Source organism: Citrus sinensis, chromosome 9 (genome assembly GCF_022201045.2).
Source record: "Citrus sinensis cultivar Valencia sweet orange chromosome 9, DVS_A1.0, whole genome shotgun sequence".
Taxonomy (NCBI): Eukaryota; Viridiplantae; Streptophyta; class Magnoliopsida; order Sapindales; family Rutaceae; genus Citrus; species Citrus sinensis.
Genome location: NC_068564.1, coordinates 24,698,134 through 24,724,153, shown reverse-complemented (window position 1 = coordinate 24,724,153; position 26,020 = coordinate 24,698,134). Strand labels below are relative to the sequence as shown.

Here is a 26,020-nt window from a genome sequence, read left to right as displayed (position 1 = left end):
CAGACGGCGCCAAAATGTTGATGCTGAAATTTGCTCGCCCTTTATCGGACCAAATTTTTCACCAACGTTTATATGTTTGATGGAACGATATCGCTATCTCCTCGCCTTAACGATCGCTTACGTCACTAGATTGAAATTACCCCTTTTTATCTTGCTAATCCTGCGTTCACAAAGAAATGGATCAGAGACGCCGGTGGTTTTACCGGCGTAAACCCTCCGATGCCTAAGTTAGCACAAGATGTTTACAGGAAAACGGTTCAATTTAGATTTCAGAATGGCTTACGATTCACTCTCAATTTAGGCAGAAAAACAGTCTAGTTTCAATTTGGCAGAGTTTTCCCTTCTCTCTCAGTTTTTTCATCATTTTCTTCATCGATTTCTTCCTCTTTTATAGCCGCTGTCCCACGTTTCCGTTCACCCTTCATCCCCCTTTTTCGGGTAGTGGTAGCCCCTCATGAGACTCTAACTGCTACATTGTGGGCAAACGTGGGATATCGCGTCTCCCTCAACGGTTCTGGGAAAAGCGCAATTATCATGATTCTGTGAGATCGTGTTCCCGCTCTTTGGGGGATGGGTATCGGCTCGGTATATGTCTCTGGTCGGTATATTCCTCTGGCTGGTATTCGTCTCTGGTCGGCCCATGTTTGTAGAAGGCTCATTATCAGTGTTCTGCTCGTACCATTCGGCTAAGGTGATCCACCCCGGGTGGGGATGATGGCATGGCCGAGTTGGTGCTCTTATTTACCTAACAATGTAAAATACAGATAGTTTTGTATACACACTTGGTAGTTGAAACACAAGCTCTCTGAATCACCTTTGTTGGCGTTTGCTTTAAATCAAAATTCCTTCGAGGGTAAATGTAATACTGCAGATGAATTGTGATAATTCAAATAAAACTATCAACTTATGTGTTCAAATGATTATCAGATAAGCTTTTAGGAACCAATAAATATGTAAATTGTTCAGAAGATAGCTTAACTGCAGATATTATACATAATTGAAAATTTTGAAGAATTCATTTCAGTTACCACCAAAAGTGAATGTGCCCTGGCAAAAAGTGAATGTGCTCTGATGAATTTTGCTCTAGTCACCTATTTAGACAATTCAAAGTCCGTAGAGTACCTTTCCGAAAAAAAAAAGGTCCCATAGTACACAACTACTTTAGTCGACAGTATTGATTAAACTTTCAACGTTCCAACTAACAAGTACTGTGTTAATGCCTTTGGACCTTATTCCCTTTGGTAGGAGAATTATATTGGTGCTATCCTTCAATGCATATCATGCATCACTGCTTTTTATATATAAAAGCTAGCAGATCGATTGAAGATATAAAAGCATGAGAAAATCAATTAAAAGTTGTAAAATGTTGGGTGCTTACTCTTGTTTGTTGTTTATCTTAGGAGCTTCTGCTGCAAATGATAATATTACACCGAGTCAATCCATCAGAGATGGTGAGACTCTAGTTTCAGTTAATGGAACCTTTGAATTGGGATTTTTCAGCCCAGGTACTTCAGCAAAACGTTACTTAGGAATTTGGTACAAGAGAGTTTCTCCTAGGACAGTCGCATGGGTAGCCAACCGAGAAACTCCGCTCACCGATCAGTCAGGATTGTTAAATGTAACCAGTAAAGGGATTGTACTACTGGATGGCCGAGATAGAATTTTCTGGTCGTCCAACACATCGATAACAATGAAAAACCCAGTTGTGCAGCTCATGGATTCGGGAAACCTTGTCCTCACAGATGGAAACTATAACAGCCTTTTGTGGCAGAGTTTTGATCATCCTTGTGACACCTTGCTACCTGGAATGAAGCTTGGAAGGAACTTTAAAACAGGAATGGATAGGCACCTATCATCTTGGAAAAGCATAAATGATCCTGCTCCTGGCGAATTTTCATTGTGGATTGATACTCATGGATTTCCCCAACTAGTTCTTAGGAAGGGATCTGTGTTGCAGTATAGAGCTGGGTCGTGGAATGGCCTTGGTTTTACGGGGACTCCTCCACTGAAAGAAAATGTTCCACTGTGTGATTACAAATTTGTAATAAATGAGAATGAAGTCTACTATGAGTGTGATGCCAAGGGTCCTGCAGTTTCAAGGTTATGGGTGAACCAATCTGGTCTTGTTCTGCGTTCCATTTGGAGTTCTCAACAAGATGTATGGTTCCTTGCTTATTATGCACCTTTAGATCGGTGTGATCTTTATTCAGTCTGTGGTGCAAATGCTCGTTGTACGACCAACAGCAGTCGTCGATGTGATTGCCTGGAGGGTTTCGTGCCAAAATCACCAAATAATTGGTCTGAAGGTTGTGTCAGAGAGAGAGAATTGAAGTGTAGAAATGGAGATGAATTTCCAAAGTATGTAAAGCTGAAGTTGCCAGACACTTCTAGTTCTTGGTTTAACGCAAGTATGAATCTCAAGGAATGTTCAGAATTGTGTTCGAAAAATTGCTCTTGCACAGCCTATGCAAACTCAGATGTCGAGAGAGGAGGAAGTGGCTGCTTGCTCTGGTTTGGTGACCTAATGGATATGAAAGAATACAATGACGGTGGGCAAGATCTTTATATCAGGATCGCATCAGAACGAGGTACATTCTGATTTATTTTCTGTAAGATTAGATTTTCATTTGAAAATTTCACTCAGCAATACTTTTAGTAGCAGATAATTGCAAGACTGGAAAAAGAAATGCTCGAAACCCATTATGCTCAAAACCCGTTCGTACAACCTATTAACTTTTGCTTTAACTATTTCAGGTCGTTCTGTGACGAAGAAGCAAGTAGGAATCATAATTGCTTCTGTATTATTGATGGCAATGTTCATAGTGGCATCGCTCTTTTGTATCTGGCGAAAGAAACTCAAGAAGCAAGGTAAAGGCATTAGGGGTCTACTTTTGTACAATCTAAAGTGTAAACTATGCCAGTATCATTCATTTGGATTAGTTGAAAATAGGATTTATTGTTTCTAGTTAGTAACTAATAAGTTCACTGTCCATGATGGAATTCTCCTACAATTTCAGGATTAACAAAGATGAGTCATATGAAAGAAGATATGGAATTATGGGAATTTGATTTTGCCAGTATAGCAAAGGCCACAGATAACTTCGCAAGTTACAATAAACTGGGAGAAGGTGGATTTGGGCCAGTATACAAGGTAATATTCTGGCATTCTGCAGAGTTTAAGTCAGGTTTTCTTTTTATACAAACTAATTCTAAGAGATCTATTACAGGGTACATTGGTAGAGGGGCAAGAAATTGCAGTTAAAAGGCTGTCAAAAGGTTCTGGACAAGGAATGGAAGAGTTCAAAAATGAAGTTACATTGATTGCTAGGCTTCAACACCGCAATCTTGTGAAGCTTCTTGGTTGCTGCATACAAGCAGATGAAAGCATGTTAATCTATGAGTACATGCCAAACAAAAGCTTGGACTTCTTCATTTTTGGTATGACCTCTCGTAGAGTCAAATCTCAGCACTTTCAAAATTTATTTGTGTCACCTTTAAGTTTGAACTCATTGGGGGATAGTTTAATTAGATATAGACTGGAATGGATTAATGTTGACCAGATCAAGCAAGAGCCACATTTCTTGATTGGCAGAAGCGCATTCATATTGTTGGTGGAATCGCCAGAGGAATTCTGTATCTTCATCAAGACTCTAGAATGAGGATTATACATAGGGATCTCAAAGCCAGCAACGTCTTACTGGACAACGATATGAACCCAAAAATTTCAGATTTTGGTATGGCCAGAATATTTGGAGGAGATGAGATTCAGACCAATACACACAAAGTGGTTGGAACATAGTAAGGACACTTATATTCCTGATGATTTTTACCCTCCGTTGCTTGTAGATTGAACTTATATATCAATGTTATTTTGCAGTGGCTATATGTCCCCTGAATATGCGGCTGAAGGACTTTTCTCAGTGAAATCTGATGTATTCAGCTTCGGGGTTTTAGTATTAGAGATAGTCAGTGGGAAGAAAAACTGGAGGTTTTCCCACCCAGATCATGACCATAATCTTCTTGGACATGTAAGAGTAGAAAATAACACTTAAATTATTTTGAAACAAACATTTCATTTCTTGTTTTATTATTCAGGCATGGATACTCTGGAAAGAAAAGAGAGCAATGGAACTAGCTGGCGACACATTAGCCGATTCCCATCCACCGACTGAGGTGTTAAGATGTATTCATGTGGGACTGTTGTGCGTGCAGCATCGACCAGAAGATAGGCCAAATATGTCATCTGTGGTTCTAATGTTGAGCAGCGACAGTTTGTTGCCTGAACCAAATCGGCCTGGTTTTTTTACGGAAAGGAGTCTTCCTGAAGCTGAATTTTCACCAAGCTACCCTCAATCATCTACAACAAATGAAATCACCATCACAGAGTTACAGGGAAGGTAGAACGTTAACTTTGCCCAGAAACAATGAGAATAAACTTTGGGATCTCTCTGGCCTATCTGTTACCCTGCTGAAGTAGCAGAGTGATCACTTCCAAATGCATAATGTCTCAGCCTAAGTAATGTGTTCAATGATGTTTGTGCTACTTTTTTTTTTTTTTTTTTTGCTTATCAAAATTTAAAAAAAAAAGCATATTCTATACATGTTAAATATTCTCACAAATAATTTTATATTGATTCTATTCTGCCCTACACTCCCGGGAAAGCATATGTTACATTTGCTGGAAGTAACAGGAACGACATGACCAATTGGCTCACGTAAGAGGAGAACGCGGCACCCTGCATGATAACTTTATTTTGATCTTCCCAAATAATGCTCAAAATTTTTAGAAAATAAGAATAACTAGTTACCTAACAGTATCAGTAGTAGCATTGCAAAAATGTTCTGTAGAAAAACTGAATTACACTGCGGCAAAAATTTAATTGAAATATTAAATTTAAAGTTGAAACACGACTTTATAATAATTCTGTTTGTAGACAGTGCATTAACAATTTGAAGCATAATCGGAAAGAACATGAATAAATATTCTGTAATCATCAAAGAAATATCTCCTTGCCGTATCCTTGTGGTCAAATATTGAAGGCTCCCAAAAACTTATTCTAGTCAGCAACATTTGCGTCTTGTCCCTAAATTTCGTTTGATAAAAAACTAAATGGTTATCAAATAAATTAAATTTTTATCCAAGAAAATTCTTCTAGCCTCCACATCCGTTGTTGATTTGGTCAAATACCCCTTACCCCAGTGTCACTCTCCTAAGACCCCCCTTGCGTTTTAATTATTCTGTTACCTGTCATGTTTTTTCAACAATTTAATAGTTTGATTTGGTCAAATACCCCTTACCCCAGTGTCACTCTCTCCTAAGACCCCCTTGCGTTTTAATTATTCTGTTACCTGTCATGTTTTTTCAACAATTTAATAGTTTGAGCCTCAATGAATTTGTATTCAGGTCACACTGTGAGTCATAAAAAACAAAATAGCAACCTTTTCCTTTTAATCTGCTAAGTTTTAAATACATACACTGTAACACCCGTATTTTGTTTCATTATTATTATTATTTTGTGTTTTCTTTTTTGTATTTTATAGAGTATATAGTATTTTAGGTTAATGATAAGTGTTTTAAATTTTAAAATCACTTAATTTTTTTTACCAATTTATATACCTTAATGGGTAACGGTATTAAAATGCTTCACTTATAAAAAAAGTCCTCTTACGTTATTTTGTTTTTCAAAATCTTAAAGGCAAGTAAAGAAAAGAATACAGCAGCAAACATTAGAATAAACTCACGTGTTTTTAATGAGAAGAAGGGAAGATTTTGATAGTGTTTTTGTTTTTCATTAAAGAAGTTCTTGAGTTTTGATTTTATTTTGAAGATAGGTAGATTTTGTAATCCTTTAAACTTCTGTTTTTATTTGTGATTTTATTTGATTGATTTAATGATTTTGTGCATATTACATTGACAAAATTGTGAAAGCATGATCATGTATTGATTTATATTGTTATTAAATGAAAGTAATGCTATTATGTTATCCTGAAAACTGTGAACAGTTTATATTAAATGTCATACAATTGCTGTTTTCATTGAGTTCCATGCATAAAACTTTATAGATGATTAAAATAGACATCTTTATCTTTCTATCCAAATTTGTTTATTGTTCAAAAAATCATTGAATTGTAATAATTTTTCAAAGTTGGTACACTAGTGCTGAAAATTTCTAATTTTCAGCAATAATTCTCAATTGTATAATTTATTTCATAACCCAAACGACTTCTAAAATTCTAAGAATTTCTACTATTATATATGATTTTGTAATTTTTGGCTTTATATAAAAGTCACTAAAATTCGTAGAGTTCGACTGTCGCAATCCTGGAAACTAATTTCCAAAATTGCGAGGGCTAATATTGAAGCAAGTTTGGGTTACCTTTTCATCACTAAACACCTTATAAATTTTAATTCTAATTCCATATTGTTTCCCCTAATCACCAAACCTTGAATCAATATTTTTTAGTCCTTCTGGGGACTTTTTGCAATCATCTCCCAATTAAAAATTACGTTTTATGGGTAGAACAAATATTCTTCTAATATCTGTGAGGGTGAAAATTTAAATCGTACTATAATAAAACTTTATCTAAGTGGTCCTAGATGTTTCATATAAATACGAATATATTTGTGACTGCATAAGACAACGAAGTGATTTAAAAAAAAAAATGAAAGCAACTTGCAGCGATAAAATTAAACAATAAATGCCACGTGGTTTGACTATAAGTTTGCAGAGTCTAATTGAAGGAACTATAAACCCCACTATGTTGACCAAAATATTTTGAGAGTTTGGCATAAAAGACAAAATGGAAATGCATTTGAAACATCGGAAAAGAAATAATTTTGCAGTTTCCTGAATTCGTAGAGAAGATAATTCTCTACCGTATTGCTGCGTATACATTTAGGCATCTATTGGGTCGATTGATTGGCAAATTCCTCTCATTGAGAAGATGATATTTAATTTATCACATAGTTGGTGCCACATGAGATGAGTGGATTACAGCTTCGGTTTTGAATGCCCAGGCAGGTATCTTGGAGTCAAATTGATTGGCAAATTCCTCTCAGTGGATTTCAGCCATAATAGCTGCTGCCACACTTGAAACAGGAACAAAAGGTCTTCCCAGAACAGGCAGGTATCTTGGAGTCATCCTGATAGTTTGGCACAATGAAATGTTTAAAAATTGTTGATTTTATCAGTTTGTCTTTGTGTACAAGTTGGTTGATCTATTATATGGAATAGAATTGCAAATTCAACAAACTTTGCATTAGGATACTAAGACCAACTAATTGCTTACATAATTTACAGTTCCAAAACTTGAATATTTTGACATCCTAATCATACAATGGTTGTGAATAATGATCACCAGTCCATTTATGGAAACAATTAATTACTTCTTAAAGTTTTTCAATGAAAAGCAAGACCTTAAATTTTATGAAATGACAAAAATTTCTACAGTTCCCAAACATGAATATTTTGACATCCTAGCAATGGTTATGAATCTGATCACCAGTTCATTTATGGAAACAATTAATTACTTCTTATGGCTTTTCAATGAAAAGGAAGACCTTAAATTTTATGAAGTGATAAAAATTTACACGTATTAGCATGTCTGAAAGCAAGACTGCAATTTAACCAGGCTGTAGAGTGCTATCTGCCTTCCTGAATGGTTATACTTAATGCATTTTCTGAGTGACATTTTTCATGACTTGATAATGCACCTACAGTGAAACCTCTTTCGGTGAAGAAACCTGGTTGTCTAGGCTGAGGCAACGTGACCCCATCGTTCGCCAACAGGAAAACTACAGATGACATATCAGGCCTGTCTTCAGGTAACTTTTGGACACACAATAAACCCACTTGAATACATCTCAGAACTTGAGATTCAACGAAAGAATCTTCTAAACATATGTCCATTAGTTCTAGGGCTCTTCCATCATTCCACAGCAACCATGCCTGAAAATATTGCAGCAATCATGCTTTATATACTTAAAAGAGTGAGTTCTGTTTGAAGGAGGAAGCAGCACTCATTCTTTCTACTTACGTGTCCAATAAGATTGTGACGGTGACCAGGGTGGCGAAAGCCTCTATTCATTTTACCACTTACAATCTCAACCAGGAGCACTCCCAGGCTAAAGACATCAGATTTCATTGAAATTGTGCCATCGTTGGCATACTCAGGGGACATATAGCCACTGCATCAAAGTATGAACTATATAATTTATTTCGAATGCTAAATAATTAATATTACAGGAACAAAACTTACTGTGTTCCTGCAACTCTCTCTGTCTGTGCTTCTTCGTCATCTCCTCCGAAAATTCTTGCCAAACCAAAGTCTGAAATTTTAGGATTCAGGTTTATATCAAGCAAAATGTTGCTAGCTTTTAGATCCCTATGTATTACTTGAAGCTTTGAATCTTGGTGGAGGTAGAGAAGTCCTCTGGCAATCCCAGTGATTATGGAAAAGCGCTTTTTCCATGGCAATAGCTTGCTTCTCTCACGATCTGCAGGTTATAGTGAACTTTAGTAACTCTTGAATTTGACGTTGTGTATAATTTACAATTTTTACCTTGACATAAAAAAAATAAAATCATATTGGATAATTAATAGCATATGTGTAACTACTAAGTGACTGATGTTAGGATAAGAAGTGCTACCAAAGATAAAGTAATCCAAGCTTTTGTGGGGCATATACTCATAGATCAGCATTCTTTCATCCTCTTCAATGCAGCTGCCGAGAAGGCCAACAAGATTTCTGTGTTGAAGCTTTCCAATTAAAACCACTTCATTCATGAATTCTTCGAGGCCTTGTCCTGAATTTTTTGAAAGCCTCTTCACTGCAATCTCCTGTCCCGTGGAAAGCTTTCCCTGTGTATTTTCATGCAGATAGTGCATGTTTTGCTATTAACTTCAGGGTTCAAATGTGCTTCTGCTGAGGGTTTCATATATAATTAACATTCTTTACCATGTAAACAGGACCAAATCCTCCCTTTCCAATCATGTTGGCTTCGGAGAAATGGTTAGTGGCGGTAGTAATTGTTGCCAGATCATATAAAGGTACTTCTATGTCCACCTTCCAGTTCTCCAGGCCTACAGAAACAATGCTTTTAAAGTTGTATTTCAAGAAAATTCCTTTGTGACACTCATTCGTCAGTGTCTAACCTGTATTTCAATTCGACTCTTTTTGAGAGGATAAATTTAAGAGGCTCTTATTAGGTTTGGCTAAATTATAGACAAATCAGAACACGGATTTCTTCATCCATGACCTTCTTTACAGAGAAAGTTTAAGAAAATTTCTCTGAGTTTGTTGATGTATATTGACAAAGGTTTCTACTGAACTACGGAATTTAAGAGTTTCGAAGAATTTTCAAATAACTTAGTTTTGGTTTTGTTCTCAAAATAATAATAATAATATTATTAAATTTATCATAGAAAATCAACAAGGTCAGAAGAGTCTGTTACCTTTGTTCTTTGCTTTCTTCCATGCTATGCAGAGTAGAAGGCCTAAGATAAACGTGCTGGAAATGATTGAAACTGCCACTATGATCTTTAATCTTTTCTTTGTATTCAAATGCTTAACTGATACTAGAACATAAAAAATCAAGAAAAGAGATCAATTTGCTGTTAGTCAGTTCTTGAGCACACTATTCTTCTTCTTTTCTCTCTTTTAATAATTTGGTTTTGCCAAACAAGCCCACTGCCAGTTGCTTTTGCAACGCAAACTAGCAAGTATAGGGTATCCGCTAATATTAATCTTGTTTTACATGCTGGCTAAAGGCGTTGTGGGTGAACTCTAAAACAGCATTAAACGTGAAATAGGCTGAAAAACATTAATCAAAACACTTACCTAGTTCTGAAGATGGAACTCTTATAAAAAAATCCTGTCCCCAGATGTATCCTTCCGAGCATTCTCTGAGATCAACCAGGTCCCCAAACCACATCAAACAGCCACTGCCTCCTCCAGTAACATCTGAATTTGCATAAGCTCTGCATGAACAGTTCTTGGTGCACTCTGCCTCACATTCCTTGAGATTCATACTTTTATTCGACCAATAATTTTCAGGTAATTTCATTCTTGGAAGCTTTAGAAACCCTTCTCCACTCGGACAATCTGATGGTTTCCTGACACATCTCCTAGTCTCAGGTGAATCCCAGTCATCCTGTGATTTGGATATAAAGCCTGTCAAACACTCACAAATAGGTGTCTTACTGATTCTGCAGTTATCATTAGCACCACACTGTGCATAACTGTCACATGTGTCAAATGGCCAAGAGTACAGCATGCGCCATTCAGTGCTCGTCTCATTCCATACAAGACGCTGCAATGTTCCTGATTCATTCACTAGTAATCTTGTAATGACTTTATCGTTGAAAGGCCTAAATGTGAAGTATAACTCATCTTCTGTATGCTCCAATTTTGGTATGAAGATTGAGTTTTTGACCCTGGGAATGCCTCCGAACTGTTGACCATTCCATGGTCCGCTTCGCGCCTCTTTTCTTGATCCTGAAATGATTACCAATTCAGGCAATGCACTAATGTCAAGTCGGAGACTAAACTCTCCTGGAGTTGGATCATCAGCACTTCTCCATGGTGTCAGATATCTCTCAAAACCAGTTTTTAAGTTCCATCCGAGCTTCATGCCCGGTAACAACGTGTCTGATGGATAATCAAAGCTCTGCCACATGTACTCTTCAGAACTTCTGCTGATATTGTCTCTCAGAACAAGGTTTCCAGAATCTAAGAGATGCGCCACTGGATTTTCTAGTGTTCTTGATGAATTTGAAGACCAGATAGCACTCTTTTCTTGGTTGAGAAGTAAAAGGCTTCCATTGTTGCTGAATGTTAAAACTCCATTCTTGTCAGTAATGGGATGATTTCTGTTTGCAACCCATACAACTGTCCTTGGACTACTCTTGTACCATATTCCAAGATACCTGTTTGTTGAATTGCCTGGAGAAAAGAAGCCTAGCTCAAAACTTTGGAAAGAGGAGACTAATGTCTCACCATCGGTGATGAATTTTCCTGATGAAAGGGAATCAGCAGCAAATGAAAACTCAATGATAAATATTAAGATCAAAAGGTAAAAGAAGATGAAGACTGCAAGGCACTTCATTTCAATTTCTGAGATTAAACTGACAATTTTAAGCTTGCAATGCCATAAGATTCTTTTAAATTTTTTCTCAAAGTTTTCTCATGGTTGACCCTTGCAGCTTACGGGGCTGAGTTAAATCAAAATGTTTATTCTACTATACATCTTGCTAATCATAATTAAACACTGGAAGCAACTTCCTGTGGCTTTCTAAAGGATCTATCCACACTCTTTCTTTATCATTTCTGATTAAATAACTACTTAAAAGTTATAGTTGTAGCCAAAGTTTTGATTAAAAAATTAAAATGTCATTGTTGACCATGTGGAGTAGATCTTTGTTAGTTTGCATATTGAAAGTCTTGTAGACTGTTCAAAGCTCAAAAAAAGCAAGAAAATGGGAATTAAAAAATTAAAATGTCATGGTTGACCTTGTGGCATTGAACTTCAAAGCTCAAAAACAGCTAAGAAATGGGTACGCACATCTTTGTCAAAAGATTGGAATCATATCTTGAACATTACTCAAAGTATTACCTCGCTTATAACTAAAGAATTGATATGGCTCAAATGAGGCGTTAGTGGTTCAGGTTTCACTCCCATCCTTTGAAAAGAACCAACGAATAAGCTGGAAAATCCTTATGTATGACTGGTAATATTTTTGAGACCATCAGCATCAGATCTGTCACAACTAATTGAATTTTCTAAACCATGTAAAGTCTTGCCACTACCCGGGAAAGCATGGGGTTTGTGGTCCCGAGCTAACCATTTTGTCAAGGTTATTCCCAACCCAACTTGACATTCTTTAGCGATATTATAAACTTGCATGAGTCAAAGTATTGTTTGGTGAACACAGCACCATTGTCATGGTTCTATAATAAATTATCTTACTGAAGCTAAATTTATGGCACTGGCAACATGTTTCTCTTGGAACTGAGTTAAATCACTAGCAGTCATAATCAATGTTAACAGTGTTGGAGACTGGACTATATAGCTTAAAAGTTAATTAGCTACTAGTAACGGCTAATTAGAATCATCAACATATAGTTCAAACTAATGAACATGACTGATGCCCCAGATGTCTATCGAGGACTGATTAAAGAAAGTGTTACACCATTGACTGAACAAGCTTCAGACACCCTACTTGAGGGTAGAAACGAAATTTTCTCCCCTCTTCTCGCATACGAAAAAGCAGATTGCTTGGGGTATGGTAAAGTAGCATGCTCATTGGTAATCATTGAGACAACTTTCGACATAGTTGGTCTATCTGCTGCTTTCTCTTGAACGCAGAGAAGAGCCACAGTAATGTATCTGTTCAGCATTTGATATGATGCTTCATGCTGCAAAGCTGGACTCAAAAGTTCGTAAGCTCTATTGTCTTTCCAAAGATTCCAAGCCTGAAGAAGAACAGAAGACCAAAAATGGTAAATGAGAAACACAAAAGTAATTTCTCATTAGTTCTACTAGGAGAGGAAATTCACAGCTTTTTCACTCAACAATTAAGCTTTGTTCATATTAGTTTACAAGTTGATTCATCTTAATCTGTTCAAAGATCAAACAAAAGTGGGAAAAAAAAATTGTCACTTACATGTCCAAGAAGGTTAAATGATTCGATATCATACACGCCTGTGTTCCTCTTGCTAGTCAGCGTCTCTAAAAGTAACACTCCAAAACTAAAAACATCGGATTTGACAGAGAAAAGGCCATCCAAAGCATACTCAGGTGACATATAACCACTGCATTCCATTATTTGAGCACTTATTAAAGGATACACACAAAAATAGGACAAATAAATAACATTTGGACAGTTTCAGGAATTGAAATTTACTTACTAAGTTCCAACAACCCGTTTCGTATTTCCCTGCAACTCATCACCACAAAACATTCTTGCCATGCCAAAATCTGATATTTTTGGGTTCATATCACTATCTAGGAGAATATTACTTGCCTTCAGATCTCTGTGAATAATTCTCAATCTAGAATACTGATGAAGATATAAAAGCCCTTGAGCAATTCCTTCAATGATTTTAACACGTGTTTGCCAACCTAACAGATGCGTTCTGGATGGATCTGCAACAAAACCAAAATATTGTATGAGGAATGTCGATTAACCTAGATGATAGATGAAGAAAAATACTGATGAGACAGTATATCATAGTACTGCAAGGTAGTCAAAATGATAATTTGCTAATGATAAATCACATACCGAAGAGGAAAAAATTTAAGCTTTTGTTGGGCATGTACTCATAGATCAAAATCTTTTCGCCTTGTTCTACACAGCAACCCATGAGTCTGACAAGGTTTCTGTGTTGAAGTTTTGCTATAAGCATCATTTCATTTTTAAACTCTTTTAGTCCTTGCCCTGACTGACTTGACAGCCTTTTGACAGCAACTTCTTGTCCATTAAGTAGTTTTCCCTTCATTTGTAATTTCGTCAATGTTTTTTACTAAACAGTATTTTTCATAATAAAGTGTAGGTAACAAGAATTCTACCTTGTAAACAGGTCCAAAGCCACCTTCTCCGAGCTTGCATTGCATAGAAAAGTTTTCTGTAGCTGCAGATACACTGGCCAAGCTGAAACAAGGCAAAACAGAGTCCCTCCTCGTACCCTTGGCATCCCCATCCCCTTCAGAGGGTTCATTTGTTCGTGTTGCAACGCTCATATATATGTCAAATTTTAACAGATCTTGGCTACTTTCCATAGTCGTTTCTGTAAGACAGAAACTTCCTAATTGTGAGTATATATGTTCTGTAAAGCACTATTACACAAACATAAGAGAGTGATTTGGGGAAAAAATTAAGAAAAAAATGTCACCTTTCTCTTTGTGTTTTCTCCTCCATCTACAAAATATGAAAAAACCAGGTAGGAGCGCCACAGGAAGAACAAGTATTACAAATATCCAAAGTAGCTTCTTGTCTCCTAGATCCAAAAACATATACGTTATCAATGAAAGTCACCGGAAAGAAAATAAACTCATAGCTTGATTCTGCGAAAAATTGACAGAGCCAAATAACTGGAATCACTCCTACCATGAGTTAGTCCCTTTGGTTATTAGTTTGGTTCCTCCCTGTTTTGACCATTTAATTTCTGAGAAAAATAGGTCTAAGTGCATTTTCCTTCAACAAGAAATTAAACTCACATTTTTTGAAATGAAGACTAACTATAACAAAGGAATGAAATATGCACTGTCAACTTGAATAATGCCATTGTTGTACCTGGTTCTGAATCTGGCACTCTAACGTAGATAGGCTGTCCGTTGTTGTATCCAGTGATCTTTCTGATATCAATCAGGTCCCCAAACCACATCAAACAGCCACTGCCACCCCCTGTTACTTTGGAATTAGCATAAGCTCTACAAGTGCAGTTCTTCAAGCACTCTGCCTCACATTCCTTAAGATTCATACTCTCGTTTAGCGAAACATCTACCAAGTAGGGTAATTTAATATCATCAAACTTTATAAACCTCTCTCTAGTTATGCAATCTGATGAATGACTTCGAACACATTCTCTGGGCCAAGTTTGGTTGTTCTGTAATTTGAGCTTGAATCCTTTCAAACACTCACAATTAGCTGTATCGTCCACACTGCAAACACTATTAGCACCACAATACCCATAAAGCTGGCAAAAATTGTTTGGCGCTGTGAAAAACACTTGCCATCCAGTACTCATCTCATGCCATATCAGACGCTGGACATCACCAGATGGGTTGATTTTTAACATCATTAAGATTCGGCTGCTGTAAGATTCATACCTGTAAATGATCTCATCCTCTTTCTGCTCAACAATTGGTCGGAAAAGATAGGATGTATTTGTAGGATCAGCTCCGAAGGCAAGCCCATTCCATGGTCCAGTACAGCTTAATTTTACTGATCCATTGTAAATACATAAATGAGGTAGCACTCGAATTTCAAGCCTGAAAGTAAAGTTTCCCGGGGATGGATCATCAGCAGTTCTCCACGAAGTTAAATATCGTTCCCGTCCGGTCTTTAAATCCCAACCCATATTCATGCCTATTAACAGAGTGTCCGATGGGCAGTCAAAGCTCTGCCACAAATAGCTTCCTTCAGAAGTATTACTGCTAAACTTTTCCCTAAGAACAAGGTTTCCAGTATCTAACAGCTGCGCCACTGGATTCTTTACTTCTCTAGACAAGTTTGAAGACCAGATAATGCCATCTGTTTGGTTGAGAAGAACAAGGTTTCCATTGTTGCCGATGGTTAATACAGCGTTTGAATCGACGATAGGACTGTTTCTGTTTGCAACCCACACAACTGTATCAGGGACTTGCTTGTACCATATTCCCAGGTACTTGTACTTCGATTTCCCGGGAGAGAAGAATCCTAGCTCAAATATTTGGGACGACGAAACTAACTTCTCACCATCACCGATGAGCGTGGCTGGTGTTATTGTATCAGTTGCTAATGACAACAAACTTCCCAAGAGAAAGACAAAACAACTAAAAGTAAAGAAAAAAGGAGGATTCCCCATTCATGTATCTGTAAAAAACATGTCTAAACTCTTGGAGATTGGCTTAATACATACCATTGATATTATTTCTTGAACTTGTTCCATGGATTTTTTAGTGCGAACTTTGAAGTCTTGTAGTCAAAACTCAGAAGTACCAGGGAGAACAAAATATTAATTCCTTCTCTTTGATTATTGGGGGACCTTTTGCGCCAGACATGTCACGATCCACAGAATTTAACAAAAAATTCTAAGCCTTACAATTCCTTTAAACTAATGGTCTGTGGTTCCAAAAATCTTATGTCATTTTCAATCAAAATTCTTTTACCTTGTCAACAGAGCATTGTTTGGTGACAACAGTAAAACAATTGTTGAGTAATGAAAAATACCAGCTCGGCCATGCCCTCATCTCTCGTCTTGAAGCGAATCTCCTCAACTGAATGGCACGAGAAGAGTCTTGGTAAAACATCTTATACAGGCATGTGCCAACTAGAGACGAGCACCAACCAGAGAAATATACCAACCAGAGATATATACCGGCCAGATGCTCATCGCCCAAAGAAAGGACACACGATCTCACGAAATCACGACAGTTTCGCTATGCCCCGAACCATTGGGAAGGACATGGCATCCCACGTTTACCTACGATCCAGTGGTTACAGACCCATGAGGGTCTGCCATCACCCAGAAAAGGAGGACGTGAAGAGTACACAGAAACGTAGGACAACGGCTATAAGAAGCCAGGAGACCGATAAAAAAGGAAAAAAAGATGGAGAGTAAAGGGAAAACTCTGCCAAATTGAAACCAGATTACATTCCATATAAACTTTTGAGAGCATTACAAGAAATCACACAATTCAAATTACATAGTTTTCCCATAAACACCTTGTGCTAACTTAAGCATCGGAAGGTTTACGCCGGTAAAACCATCGGCGTCTCTGATCTGTTTTTGTGAACGCAGGCTTAGAAAGAGGAGAAAGGGTGATTCAAACCCCAGGGACTCAAGCAATCGTTGAAACAGAAAGAAGGTGACATCTTCTCTATTGATCACGTAAACGTTGGTGAAAAGATCTGGTCGGGTGAAGGGCGAGCAGATTTCAGCATCAACATTTTGGCGCCGTCTGTGGGGAGCTGGATAAAAAGCTACCACCAAGTTAGTAGTCATCAGAGGAGCAGCGAATGATCGGTTATGGACGTGTCAAGGAAGGATGCCCTAGGGGGTGACAATGAAACTGGTGAAACAATCACTCTCCGAGAGATCGCAAATGAAGCTAGAGAGAGGATGATGCAAGATTGAATGGAGCAGATGGATAAGCAAATGGAGACTCTCACAGCTATATTACATGAGCTGAGGGATGAGCGGAGAAGGGATTGTGAGACCACCGTGGTGAGAGATGAAGTCGTGGCAGAACCCAGTCAACGGAGGCGTAGAATCGAGGAGATCCCTCCATTGGTAAACCAACCCTATGGGGTGCATCCCCATAGAATTGCAGGTCGGATCCCAAGAGAGCACGTAGATGAAGGAAGAGACCAATCTCGCTCTGGACGAGTTCTGGAAATTGATGGCCGAGGAGCGAATATTGATGAAGGAGAGCTCAGACAGCGGCTGCATAATGCCAAGTAGGAGCGAGATCAAATAGCTGCGCGCCATTCTGACCGTGCTGTAGAATTGGAAGGTGAGGTACGCAAGTTGGCGCAGATGATGGATATGATCCAGGGCAAGAGAAAAGCCTCCAAGCTAGAGGATAATGCTGGATGAAGAATCTTCGCTATCAGCCGAGATCATGGGTACTGTAATCCCAAGAGATTTCTGATTTTCCGACCTCAAATACTCCAGGAAAAGTGACCCGCTAGTACATATTGAGCGTTTCAATGACATGACGGGTGTGCAGGGGCTAACACCAGCTCAGAGTTGCAAGGTATTCCTGTTGACACTAGAGGGACGAGCCCGAGAATGGTACCGTAATCTGCCACGAGGAAGTATAAGGGGATATGAGTAGATGTGCCAAGAGTTGGCGGAGCAGTTTCGAGGAGCGATAGCCCCAGAGGACAATATGATGGAATTGATGGGGATGAAGCAGGAGGAACACGAATCCCTTCGGGATTTTGTGAAAAGATATCATCGGACCGTACTTGATCTGGGAGCTTTTAATCACCCGCAGGCATTGCGGGGATTAATAGAGGGTGTGACGATAGGTTGATTATGGTACAACTTGAGAAGTTCTATCGTTCAAAATTATTCGACGGGGTATGAGCAGGCGAAGAGAGACATAAAAATTGAAGAGGAAAAAACGGCAAGGATAAAGAGTAAGCAACTAGAGGAGCTGGGGCGAAAGAAAAAGAGAACCCTGAATGGGAGTGGGTCAGGAAAGCGAGCTGGAGAATCATTAGTAATGGGTGGAATATCAGCTCGGTCTCGCCCTTATCTCATAACTCAGAGACCGCAACAGTTCCAACACAACCGAACTCAGCCTCAACGCCCCCCATTCCCGGAGCGGCAACGAGAATTCCAGCAGATGGCTGCCCATCCTTATCACAACGCTCCCAGGGCGCTGCATGCAGTTAACTCCAGGGCTGGTCGACCAAACCAGCTACCTGCAATACCAACCCGGGATGATAAACAGTACACCCCATCGAAAGTCTCTCTAGAGGAGTTGTATGAGAGGATCAATAGACGAGGCCTGCTGTACCCTCCTGCCCCTGTAACCAAACCCGCCCACAAATATGATAAAAGCAGATTCTGCAAATTCCACGACACTCATGGTCACACTATCAATCAGTGTCGTGACCTGAAGACTCAGGTGAAGGATTTGGTGAGGAACCGGTACTTGGATGAGTATGTAGATGGAGTGTCCCCTATCATTGAATCACAATACACGCTAGATGATGGAGTTGAGAGAAGTCTAGAGCGTGAGCAGCGAACTATCCGAGTGATAGCAGGAGGGCCGACATTGGCTAAAGATTTGAACAGAGCACGGAAGAATTATGAGAGATATGCTCTGACCAGCAAAGATGTGCTATTCAATTTGCCAACAGCCAAGAAGGCGAAAGTAAGGTAAGTTCCCATTATGTGGACAGATGAAGATGAAGATGAAGAAGGTGTCTTATACCCTCATGAGGATGCACTGGTGATCAAGGCGATGGTGGCGGGTAAAGAATTCCGGCGAATACTGGTGGATACGGGCAGCTCGATCGACATACTATTTAAGTCGGCCCTAAACGATATGTGGCTTACGGATTTGAAATTGGAACAGAAAAACACATCTTTGAAGGGATTTGGAGGAGGATGGTTGACCCCCATGGGGATCGTCGAGCAGTCGATTACTGTAGGAACAAAACCATTTGAAAAGACAGTGATACTGGACTTTGTAGTAGTGGAAGAGAAAAGCCCTTATCAGATGATACTGGAGCGACCTTTCATGAGGGTAAGCCAATGCGTTTTATCCACACATTATCTGGCGATGAAATACAGATTGAACGGGGTTGTGGGCGTAGTAAAAGGTGACCAGAGAATGACAAGGAATTGCTACGCCACAGCCGCCAAGGAAACATTATAAGTTACCACTCTGGATAACCGAGGAGATTTTAAAAAGAGTCGCTAGGAGCCAGCTGAGAAACTGGAAGAGGTTTTGGTGAGCAAGAATAACCCGAGCAGAGTGGTAAGAATTGGGTCAGGATTGGGCGAGGCGATAAAAGGCGAGCTGGTAAAGTGCCTACAGTCCCATGCATATATATTTGCCTGGTCGCATGAGGACATGCCAGGAATTGATCCCGGGGTAGCTCAAGCTGGCAATCAGGAAATGGGTAAGACCGGTGAGGCAGAAAAGGAGGTGCTTTAACTAAGAAAGGTACGAGGCCATAAATGCTGAGGAGGAGAAGCTGTTGAGAGCATGATTCATAAAGGAGGCTAAATACCCAGAGTGAATTTCCAATGTAGTGTTGGTAAAGAATGCCAATGGAAAATAGAGAATGTGTGTGGATTTCACAGACCTTCACAAGGCATGCCCAAAAGATGGCTTTCCCTTACCTAAAATAGATCAATTGGTTGACTCAACGGCGGGTTACAGTCTGCTCAGCTTCATGGATGCTTTTTCGGGATACAACCAGATACCCATGGACGAGTAGGATGAGGAGAGTACCACCTTTATAACTAACATGGGTTTGTTTTGCTATAGGGTGATGCCATTTGGCCTGAAAAATGCATGGGCTACCTATCAAAGGTTGGTGATTAAGATTTTCAAGCCATTGATCGGTCACACAATAGAGGTATACGTGGACGATATGATCACAAAGTTTAAAGAACCGAACGATCATGTGAAGCACTTGGAAGAGACCTTTGAACTACTGAGGAAGTACCAAATGAAGTTGAATCCGGAGAAATGTGCATTTAGAGTTAGCTCGAGCAAATTTTTGGGGTTCCTAGTGAGCCACCGAGGGATAGAGGCCAACCCGGAAAAAATACGGGTAGTAACAGAAATGAAGTCCCCCCGGACAGTTAAGGAGGTGCAGAGCCTTACAGGGAAGTTGGCAGCATTGAACTAGTTCATCTCGCGGGCCACGGATAAATGTCATCCTTTCTTCCAAACTATAAACAAAGGGAGAAAAATGGAGTGTACATCAGAATGTGAGGAGGCATTCGGGCAGCTGAAGGAATATCTTACCCGTGCCCCGTTACTATCGACTCCGAGAGAAGGTGACAAGCTGTATTTGTACTTGGCTGTCTCTAAATGGGCTACCAGCTCGGTATTAGTTAGAGAAGAAGAACACCCCGTGTACTACACTAGCAAGGCCCTGGTGGACACAGAAACTAGATATCCACTGATGGAGAAATATGAGTTAGCTTTAATAACGGCAGCACGCAATCTCAGACCATATTTACAAGCCCACCCGATAGTAGTGATGACTGACCAACTTCTTCGACAAATACTCCAAAAACCAGATGCATTTGGTCGGCTAGTAAAATGGTCTGTAGAGCTTAGCGAATTCGACCTATCTTACAGACCACGAGGAGCAATCAAAACTCAAGCCCTGACCGATTTTATGGTTGACCGTATTGAACCAGGGGAAGAAGTTCAGGATAAGCAACCAGTTAAACAGGAGAAACCAAAAGGGGTGTGACTGGTAATGGTTGATGGGTCACGTAGTGAACAGGGGTCCGGAGCAGGAGTTGTAATACGAAGCCCAGAAGGGGCTGAGGTATCCTATGCAGTAAAGTTTGAATTCCAGCTCATAAATAACCCAGCCGAATATGAAGCATTCATCGCTGGGCTCAGGCTGGCACACGCACTACGAGCAGAGAGTGGCCAAATGCCAGCAAAGAATCATGCGCTACTACAACAAGAATGTGTGCATGAGGCAGTTCCGAGCAGGAGATTGGGTACTTAGAAAAGTGAACCAAAACACAAGAGATCCTAATCATGGCGTTCTTAGCCCGAAATGGGAGGGCTCGTACAGAGTAGTACGAACAACTGGCCTAGGAGCTTACCAGCTGACTTACCCAGATGGACGAGATGTGAAGAAGTCGTGGAACGCTGAGCACTTGAAGAAATACTTCCAGTAAGCAAAGTGTTTTACCAAGTTTTTTATTTCGATAAGCTATTTCTGTTAAATGCATGATAATGAATTGTGGCACATGCATATATTTCGCCTTTTGTAATCCATGCAAAGTTCAATAAAGATGAATTCAACATAAGAATCCCTTGTTAGACAAATTTTACTAAGGCAAACAAGTGTCTATTCCTACTCGGTCGGCTAAAGGACCAGCAGGCAAAATCCATTAAATTAGTTAAGGCAAGCAAGTGTCTATTCCTGCTCGGTCGGCTAAAGGACCAGCAGGTAAAACCCATTAAATTAGTTAAGGCAAGGAATCGCTTATTTTTCCTCAGTCACTCAAAGACAAGCAAACATATTTTTTAAGGTAATTTGCAGAAACAACTCATAAGAAAAATCATGGCAAGAAAACAACTGGAAAGCATCAAAAGTTTATAAACATTCAAGCGTTTGTAAACAAAATGAAAATTCAGAATTTACATAAAAAACAAGCCTAAGGATTAGAAGGATCAGCAGCCTCAGTAGGAGAATGATCAGCAATCTTGGAAAGAGGAGGACCAGCGACTTCTGAAGGAGCATGCGTTGACCCCTGACCTGCTTCCAGAGCATGATCCCCTGCTTCCTCCTCCAGCGCCCCACCTAAAGGTGCCTTAACCTGATCTTGGTCCCTCTGGCCTTTATCCCCCTGATTTGACTCAGCCGTATATTTCTGCACTCCCGCCTCCAGTTTGCTCATGTTAAGCTCTGGATATTCTTCCTTAAGCACAAACATGATGCACTTAGCAAAAGGCGAGCCCAGAGTTATACTCTGCATTTAGCCGATCGTCCACCTCAGCAGATTTACCTTTCAGCTCGGCTACCTGCTCATTCAAGGACTTGATTTGCTCCTCGAGGGCCGTCTTCAAGGTATCTCGTTCACTTTGAGTAGCCTGGAGACCAGACTTCAGGTCACCCAACTCGCTCTCAAGCTTGGAGGAGTTGGACTCAGTAATGGCCACTTTCTCCTCCAGGTCCATGATCTGCTTATGTAGATCAAACAGCTTCTCCTTCGAGCGATTAGCAGACTCATCCTTTTTCTTTAAGTCCTAGTTGTCAGCTTGAAGCCTCCTCTCATGGCGCGTGGACTTGTTCTTGTAGCAAGAAACCAGAGTAGCCAGCTTAAAGGAGACCCTCTGAACGGAACCAGCTAACTCGCTAAGGTTTATGCTTTTAATATCTTTGACCATTTTAGGTCCCATTAACTTGCCAGAGTCCCTATGGTACGAGGTCAGATGGTCACCCTGGTCCCGAGGCGGAAGAGGAGAAGATCGGTCTCTAGATTGAACACTAACCTCAGGACTCTTGTCGCTAACCTTCTCCCCACCATTCGTTCGAGGTGGAGGAGGGGGTAGAGTAGGAGCAGAAGCCTTGGAAGAACCAACATTGATTTTCTTCAGGGGAGGGGGGTTGCTGGAGCCACTTGAACCCCGAGCACGTTTCTTTGACATAGCGCTGAGGATCTTGTTATCCATCCCGACAGCTACGTCCACTAAGCGTGACCCGACAAGATTTGTTACCAACAGGAGATTTTTACAGGTAGACTCGTTCACCAGAGCAGTTTCCACCATGAGCAATAGTTTGTCGTCAAGTTTCTTGATCAGGCCCCACGACTCTGAAAGAATAAACAAGGTTAAGGAACCCAATAAGTAACAATCAGAGAAGTGAAATATATAGAAAAATAAACGACCTGGGGTGACAAAACGCGTTGGAAGGTGAATATCACCACCAAGCGAATGGATTGCTGGATACCAATTTCTCCCAGCAAAGAAGAATTTGTTCTTCCAGTTTTTACATGAGGAAGGAAAGTCGGTGATAAGTTCCTCTTCACAAAGCTTGACATGAAGTAGTACCAGCTTGCTTCCCTTGGGCTGCTCCTCAGTTGATACAAATGCTTTACTTCCACAAGGGAAGGCTCCCCGAGTCCACACCTTTCCCATAGCACATACAAAGCTGAAAAAACCCTCCACCCGTTCGGGTGAAGCTGACCGGGAGCCAGATGCATGCTACCCAATATCCTAACAAAATAAGGTTGAAGGGGCAACCAAGTCCCTCTCCAGATGCATCGTTACATACCCTCTTGGAGGCCGACTGGGGACGTCACCTTTCCCAGGGATTACAAGGAGAACCTCCTCAGGGATATTGTAAAGATTTCTAAGCTTGAGTAGGTCAGTGTGGAAAGTAGCACAAGTAATATAGTCAATAGGGTAAGCATCTGCCTCTCTCCTATGACCAAGGTTTCTCTTCTTAGAGGGTCTGCTCGGCTCGGAACTGCTCTCCTCACCATCACCCACTTTCCTCAGGAACCCCAGCCCCCTTAGAACTATGATTCTCACCAGAGCCCGACGCTGGTCCACCACGGTTTCCCACGGGTTCTAAATCAGGGGAAGGCAAAGTGGTCATGGGACGAGGGTATTCAAAGGTATCCCTATGATAGGAGGGACCTACACTGCGAGAAGAGCATAGGGGATCATTGGGTCTAAACAAGTTGGGGTATGAATCCTCTACCTCTTCGTCACTCTCATCTACAATTATTTTTCCCTTTCGGTTTGACATATTGAAATCTTAAAAGGGAAAGCACAGCAAATCCAAGTATATGGGTACAAAAAAGGGACAATACAGAACCCAAGCAACAACAACCAGAGAAGAAGTTAAAGGCGATACCTGGAATAGATTGGCACTGGCAGCGTTACCGTGACGAAGAAAGGGCCCAGCAAACAGAGGTTTCCGACGCGGAAAGTGCGATTAAAGTCCAAAGAGGGAGTTGGCTTACGGCGGAATGGCAGATAGCGAAACACAATGGTAGTTTCAATTTAGGGATTTAAAACGAAATGGAGGAATGTAGGCGTTTAAGTTACGCGGCTGTCAGCTTAATTGCCGCATATCGAGGATAGATAAGCCGTCGTTTCAAATTTCAAATTTCAAATACGAAAGGGCAAGAAGCGACACGTCACTGTCCATTAGAAAAGGCCTGATGAGATGTTAGCCCAGCTATATATTGGACACGCTCACGAAGGCCCATACTCAGACCGAAATCTTCTTAAACAAGATAAGGAACCTCAGGTCCGTCACAACAACACGAGGACCAGAGAGATATTTCCCGAGGTTGGTAAGATCTAATTCTCAGTTTCTAATCTTAACTCGTTTCACTCACAAGACCATAAACTGGGGTACTGGTGTTGAGTAATGAAAAATACCAGCTCGGCCATGCCCTCATCTCTCGCCCTGAGGCGAATCTCCTTAGCTGAATGGCACGAGAAAAGTCCTGGTAAAACATCTTATACATGCATGTGCCAACTAGAGACGAGCACCAACCAGAGAAATATACCAACCAGAGATGTATACCGGCCAAATGCTCATCGCCCAAAGAAAGGACACACGATCTCACGAAATCGCGATAGTTTCGCTATGTCCCGAACCGTTGGAAAGGACATGGCATCCCACGTTTTCCCACGATCTAGTGGTTAGAGATCCATGAGGGTTTGCCATCACTCGGAAAAGGGGGACGTGAAGAGTACGCAGAAACATGGGACAACGGCTATAAGAAGCCATGAGACCGATAAAAAAGGGAAAAAAGATGGAGAGTAAAGGGAAAACTCTGCCAAATTGAAACCAGATTACATTCCATACAAACTTTTGAGAGCATTACAAGAAATCACACAATTCAAATTACATAGTTTCCCCGTAAACACATTGTACTAACTTAAGCAGCGGAGGGTTTACGCCGGTAAAACCACCGGCATCTCTGATTTGTTTTTGTGAACGCAGGCTTAGAAAGAGGAGAAAGGGTGATTCAAACCCCAGGGACTCAAGCAATCGTTGAAACAGAAAGAATGTGATATGGCCGAGCAGATTTCAACATCAATAACAATGTCACAATTTTTTTTGGGGGGGGGGGGGGGGGGGGGGGGGGGGGTGTTGGTGAATTCTTTCAAGTTATCAATTCTGTGATGTAGTAACTTTTTATGATGTAGTATTGAGGTAATTTAGGTTTTAAGTCATTTATCATAAAAAAAAATTTAAATATCAAATAAATTTGATAGTTTGAGATAAATATAACTTCTTAAGATAGTATTGGTAAAAATAAATAAAAATATTATAGATCCTTTATTATATAAATATGGGATAAAATCAAGTTAATTTTTAAATTATAACAATAAGTGTTTACTAAAAATTTTTACTTTAGTAATTTTCAAATATAATATCAAATAGAGTCCACCAAGAAGTATAAATAAGTGTGGTATAAAATCAATTCAATTTTTGAATTATAATAATAAATTTTTATCAAAAAACTTAAAAACGCAATATTCTAAGGATGGCATAGAAAGTCAAGTGCTTTAAGGGTGCGTTTGGCACACTGCATTGTATTATGCTGTATTACATTATTTTAATACTGGCGTATTGTATTATGCTGTATTGCATTAGCATTGTATTATAATAATGTTGTACAATGCTTGATACTACACTATACTGTATTATTTTTTTAATTAATTTAAATTAAATATTATATTATATTAATATATTTAAATTGCATTAATGTTTTATGTTATTATTTATATTATTATTAAATTTATTCATATTTAAATATTTTTATTAGTTATAATAAGTTATAAATTTATTAATAAATTATAATGTAAAAATAAAAAAATATACTATTATTGAATGATAAATTATTTATTTATTAATTTATATTAATAATTATAATGTAAAAACAAATAAAATAAAAATATTATATTAAATTAAAAACTATATTTATTTATTATTTTAGTATTATAATAATAATAAAGTAAAAAACAAAAGCAAAAAAAAAAAAAAAACAAAGCTAATGCGTCAACTGACGCATTAGCCCCCACCCCAATCCCTTGCAATTTTATTTCAAACATGAATGTAAA

At 39.4% G+C, this 26,020-nt stretch overlaps 4 protein-coding genes and 1 long non-coding RNA gene across 6 annotated transcripts; 2 read left to right on the top strand and 3 right to left on the bottom strand.

Annotated features, from left to right (window-relative positions):
* Window positions 1-1,194: 1,194 nt before the first annotated feature.
* LOC102615712 (G-type lectin S-receptor-like serine/threonine-protein kinase SD1-1) lies at window positions 1,195-4,651 on the top strand. Its single transcript, XM_006475180.4, has 7 exons — window positions 1,195-2,588; window positions 2,755-2,868; window positions 3,018-3,151; window positions 3,228-3,438; window positions 3,561-3,798; window positions 3,878-4,028; window positions 4,096-4,651. Exons 1-7 carry the CDS (start codon window positions 1,337-1,339, stop codon window positions 4,399-4,401), a joined length of 2,406 nt encoding a protein of 801 aa, XP_006475243.1. The 5' UTR covers window positions 1,195-1,336; the 3' UTR covers window positions 4,402-4,651.
* Window positions 4,652-6,765: 2,114 nt separating this feature from the next.
* LOC127899747 (uncharacterized) lies at window positions 6,766-10,350 on the top strand. The gene is made up of 4 exons (XR_008051705.1): window positions 6,766-7,128; window positions 7,721-9,050; window positions 10,057-10,137; window positions 10,215-10,350. It is a non-coding gene; the product is annotated as an uncharacterized LOC127899747 (long non-coding RNA).
* LOC102626299 (G-type lectin S-receptor-like serine/threonine-protein kinase At4g27290) lies at window positions 7,355-11,272 on the bottom strand. Its single transcript, XM_025097814.2, has 7 exons — window positions 9,841-11,272; window positions 9,456-9,578; window positions 8,959-9,083; window positions 8,651-8,861; window positions 8,260-8,497; window positions 8,038-8,188; window positions 7,355-7,949 (listed from the first exon to the last, which is right to left on the bottom strand). The coding sequence occupies exons 1-7, from the start codon at window positions 11,105-11,107 to the stop codon at window positions 7,644-7,646; spliced, it is 2,421 nt and encodes an 806-aa protein (XP_024953582.1). The 5' UTR covers window positions 11,108-11,272; the 3' UTR covers window positions 7,355-7,643.
* Window positions 11,273-12,068: 796 nt separating this feature from the next.
* Window positions 12,069-15,771, bottom strand: LOC112497907 (G-type lectin S-receptor-like serine/threonine-protein kinase At4g27290). 2 transcript variants are annotated; one of them, XM_025097363.2, is made up of 7 exons: window positions 14,295-15,771; window positions 13,894-13,995; window positions 13,571-13,788; window positions 13,284-13,494; window positions 12,910-13,147; window positions 12,666-12,813; window positions 12,069-12,474 (listed from the first exon to the last, which is right to left on the bottom strand). In XM_025097363.2, exons 1-7 carry the CDS (start codon window positions 15,565-15,567, stop codon window positions 12,160-12,162), a joined length of 2,505 nt encoding a protein of 834 aa, XP_024953131.1. In that variant the 5' UTR covers window positions 15,568-15,771; the 3' UTR covers window positions 12,069-12,159. The 2 variants fall into 2 exon arrangements, with proteins under 2 accessions (XP_024953131.1, XP_024953130.1); XM_025097362.2 differs by having other exon boundaries at window positions 13,894-13,998; window positions 14,295-15,770.
* A 6,406-nt stretch (window positions 15,772-22,177) lies between these two features.
* LOC107176553 (uncharacterized) lies at window positions 22,178-23,684 on the bottom strand. Its single transcript, XM_015529301.1, has 4 exons — window positions 23,577-23,684; window positions 23,205-23,503; window positions 22,881-23,059; window positions 22,178-22,743 (listed from the first exon to the last, which is right to left on the bottom strand). Exons 1-4 carry the CDS (start codon window positions 23,682-23,684, stop codon window positions 22,178-22,180), a joined length of 1,152 nt encoding a protein of 383 aa, XP_015384787.1.
* Window positions 23,685-26,020: the final 2,336 nt, after the last annotated feature.